The sequence below is a fragment of the Propithecus coquereli genome, unplaced genomic scaffold, assembly GCF_000956105.1.
Source record: "Propithecus coquereli isolate 6110/MARCELLA unplaced genomic scaffold, Pcoq_1.0 Scaffold58, whole genome shotgun sequence".
NCBI classification, from domain to species: Eukaryota; Metazoa; Chordata; class Mammalia; order Primates; family Indriidae; genus Propithecus; species Propithecus coquereli.
The window spans coordinates 5351912-5355704 of record NW_012151729.1 but is presented as its reverse complement, the minus strand read 5'-3'; the positions used below and the strand labels follow the sequence as shown (position 1 = coordinate 5355704).

General features: G+C 41.8%; 1 protein-coding gene across 1 annotated transcript in view; it reads right to left on the bottom strand.

Moving 5' to 3' along the window:
* The window catches only part of JAKMIP2 (janus kinase and microtubule interacting protein 2), a 78841-nt gene that overhangs the window by 64864 nt on the left and 10184 nt on the right, over positions 1 to 3793 (bottom strand). Inside the window, exon 2 of the mRNA XM_012658240.1 lies at positions 1332 to 1829. Within this exon, the coding sequence (XP_012513694.1) occupies positions 1332 to 1829 (498 nt within the window). The remainder of the gene's footprint in view (positions 1 to 1331; positions 1830 to 3793) is intronic.

The window sequence follows — 3793 nt, the reverse complement described above, 5'->3', positions numbered from 1 at the left end:
CATCAACAAACAAAATATTTAAAGCAAAACTTCCTTTTCATTTACCTACCTGCCGACTCCAGAGTTCAAAGTCCCGATTCATTCTTCATCAGCTATTGTCATTTCAAAAACCAAAGGCAGGGCAGAGACCAGTATTTCTGCACTGTGTTTGGTCATTATTGTCAAAGAGTGCAATAGAATAAATTGCAGATAAAGAATTCAGAAAGTATGGCAAAGGCAATATTTTACAGTCACACTGTATCACAGTACAAAGAAAATCACACATTAGCTTTTAAAAGTGTTCTACCACTTTGACCTTAAAATCCTGGAGATATCATCCAAGGAACATAATTAAGATTCTCAGAAAGTAATTGCTTAGAATTGGAAGACAAAAGAGGAGATGTGTAGTTCTTCCTAAGAAAACATTATTTTTAGAGAAGCACAAAGTACACTGTAACAGGTGATGGTTAATTTGATAAGATACAACTAAGACATAACTAATGCTAAAGATCTGAGTGTAGATGAACATAAATATTTCTTCTACTCAAATAATTGGATAAGGTCAACAAGGACATTCTAGTTTTCAGATGATAGTTACATTTGTTTTATTTTTAAGCATGGCGAGAGGCCTATGTGGCTTTTGGTCATACATGTTAGAAGGAAAGTCCCAACTCTGTAAGGGCTGAGGTAAGTCTTAGAAATTATAAACAGCAAACAAGCTACTTAGGAATGATACCCAACTAAAAAATTATAATGGCTCCTGTTTTAAATGGCCCCTGTTTATTTTGGGGAAAAGATCTATTTTTAAAATGACTAAGGATTTTATAGTTTTGTGTCTTGCTTCCAGACATAGTTCCTGAAAAAAAGACTGGTGAGTCACTCCGGATGTTCCCAGTGGCCACCGTTTTCAGACATCTTCAAAGTCACAGAAACTTCCCCTACCCCTTCTAAAAAAACTCAGTAAGATTTTATAAATGAAAAGCCCACAAAATTAGGCTGACTTTGGAAGAGTTCATAATTTGTAATATTTTAATAAATATCCAAGAAAACAGGAGTCATTGAATGGATACTGTCCCTATATGTAGGGCTGGGAGAATCTAGTTTTTATGAGAAAGGTGATTCCAAAATCTCTCACATTTATTTTACAATTCCAATTTTGGCCTGAGCATATCTATCCATTTATCTACCTGCCTACTTATTGATCTAGCCCGTATCTTAGACAGAGCATGTGACGAAGGGTAGGCCTTGTTCGTAAGCCACTGACAGGGAGACCCCTGACGAAGCAAACGCCATGCAGTCTGAAACCTGGAAGACACGGTTCCGCACCGGTCTGAAGGGATTACTGTACTAACCAGCCTCCGGATATCCCGCTCCGACTCCCACTTGATCTTCGAGATGGCTTCTTGGTGGGACTGATGCTCACTCCTGAGGTCCCCGGCCTTGATCTTGTCCGCTTGGATCATATTGCTCAGAGCCTCGTCCACCTGCTTCTTGGCCGTTTTCAGGTCCGTAATTTCCTGTAAGAGCTTAAGGCGCTCCGCGTCAAACAGTTTCCTGGCCTCCTCCCGGGCCTCGATGGTGAGCGCTGTCCTTACTTTGTCACTGCTGCCATCCCGGAGAGCACAGAGGGCCGACTTGAGCCTCTGGATCTCTCCGTCTCGCACCTTCACCGTCCTTGACATCTCCTGCTCGTGCTGTTTGATGAGATTCTCCCTCACGGCCTGCAGCTCCTTCATCTTCTCCTCATGGAGCTTGGATTTGAGTTCTGTCACCAGGACCGTGTGCTTGCGCTGCTCCAGCTCCCGGATCCTCTTCACTTCTTGAGTCTTCTCTCTCTCAAGCTTCGATACCTGAAGGCAGAGAGACGAGAGGATGAAGAGAAATGAGCCTCAAAGGAAGGGTGTGCTCTGAGGCAGGATCTGCAGCCCAGGCCCCTGTGATCTCTTAATTCCTCCTCTTTTCCAATTCCAGGCCCTCTGGGGGAAAAGAACCACGGGCCTGAAAGCTAGGAATACCGTGCGTAAAAGGAGGAAATACCTAAGGATGGTGGTATTACTTTGTTCAGACAAATATCTGATGTTCTGGGGCCCTACTATGCGCTGTGTGGTCTGCAGACAGGTAGCACCGGCGTCACCCAGAAGCTTGCTGGAAATGGCAAATCCCAGGCTTCCTCCCAGATCTATGCATCACAATGTGCATTTTAGTAAATCCCCAGGCAACTGGTATATACACATTAAAATTAAAAAGTATTGCTATAATAGTTTTCCCAGTGGTGGGGAAGAGCTCAATACTGATTACTTGGGAAGCTTTTCAGACTGCACAATGCTAGCTAGATCCACACTGACACATGTGGGTGTCTCAGGATAGCTCATAGTTTGATATTGTGATCAGACTAATAAATTAGTGCCTAAGATGATATAAAATATCCCCCTCCCTCCTGTTCTTTCTTTCTTCTTCTTTTTTTTTTTTTTGTAAAGAAGATGCTGCTGCTGCTAAGGGTTAAGGTTGGGAGTGAAGAATGGAGACAGCTGATGATAGCCTCGACCACATCTTTCTCAGTATGGCAACTCAGTGTGAGCCCCAAACTTTACACACCACACACACACATTACACACTAGCCAAAACAAACAACAATGACACAACAATGCTGTAGTCATCGGGTCCTCTCTCTGGCACAGGACTTTCGTGGCGGTTGTTACTCCTGCATGCTCCATGGACGTCTCCTTGAGTCCTTCCCTCTCTCACTCTTACCCCTCTCCTTTCCTGCCCCCAAGGCCAACACTCCAAGGAGTTTAATAAAGTATTCCTGATAATCTTTTTACCTTTCAGGATTTCTGGTTTTACATAAAATCTTCTGTGTTTTGTTACATTTCCAGTGATAACATAGGTCTCCTTGTAGATTAGCAATGGCTCCCTTAACCAGCCTGTAATGAGTCAGTCTCTGATTCGGTAGGTCAGGGTGGGGCTTGGCATTTGTAGCTTGAAAAAGCCTCTCAGTAATCCTGTTGTCCTCCTTCTCCCCACTTCATCTCTGCTGCCTGAATCTCTCTGTCTCTGTCATCTCTCTCTGTCTCACACACACACATACACAAACCACACACACAGAATAATCTGGAAAAAGGGAAGAAAGTTGGGGATCTCCAGGAGTAATATTTAGTTGGGCGATATTGAGTGTCTGCCATTTGTAAAATTGGAAGGTTTCGCAAAATAATAAGAGACTTTCCAGCTAAAAAAATTTAAAATTCAAACTCCCTATTGAAACCATTGTATAGTGTAGGGTGATGTAGGGTGAAAATGAAAAAAAAAAAAAAAAAAGAAAGAAAGAAAAGAAATTGCAATTATAACATAAAGTGTTTGAGATTTTACTTACCTTAACAGCTTACCTACCTTTAGCTAGAACAGTATTTTCTAAGTCTGAATAGCATTTTATGAATAGTTTATTTTTAAAAGCACACAAATTATTCCCATGATGATTATTCTGAAAAAGCTCAAGCGGAGTTGGCAAAATAAGCAGCCAGGCATCCTCAACCACCCATCCCCTGATCTCACCTCCACCTGACACCTAAGGTGCCCTCCCGGAGGCCTGTCTTCTCATAGGCTCTAGAACTGCACTGTCCAAGGTGGCAGCCACTGGCCACATTGAGCGCTTGGAATATTTCAAATTTGAGTTAAGATTTGCTCTAGGTATAAAATACACTCTGGATTTTGCAGACTTGGTGTGAGGTAAAGAACATAAGATCTCTCATTAATCATTTTTTTATTGATTACATATTGGAACTATTATATTTTGGATAAATTATATTATTAAAACTAA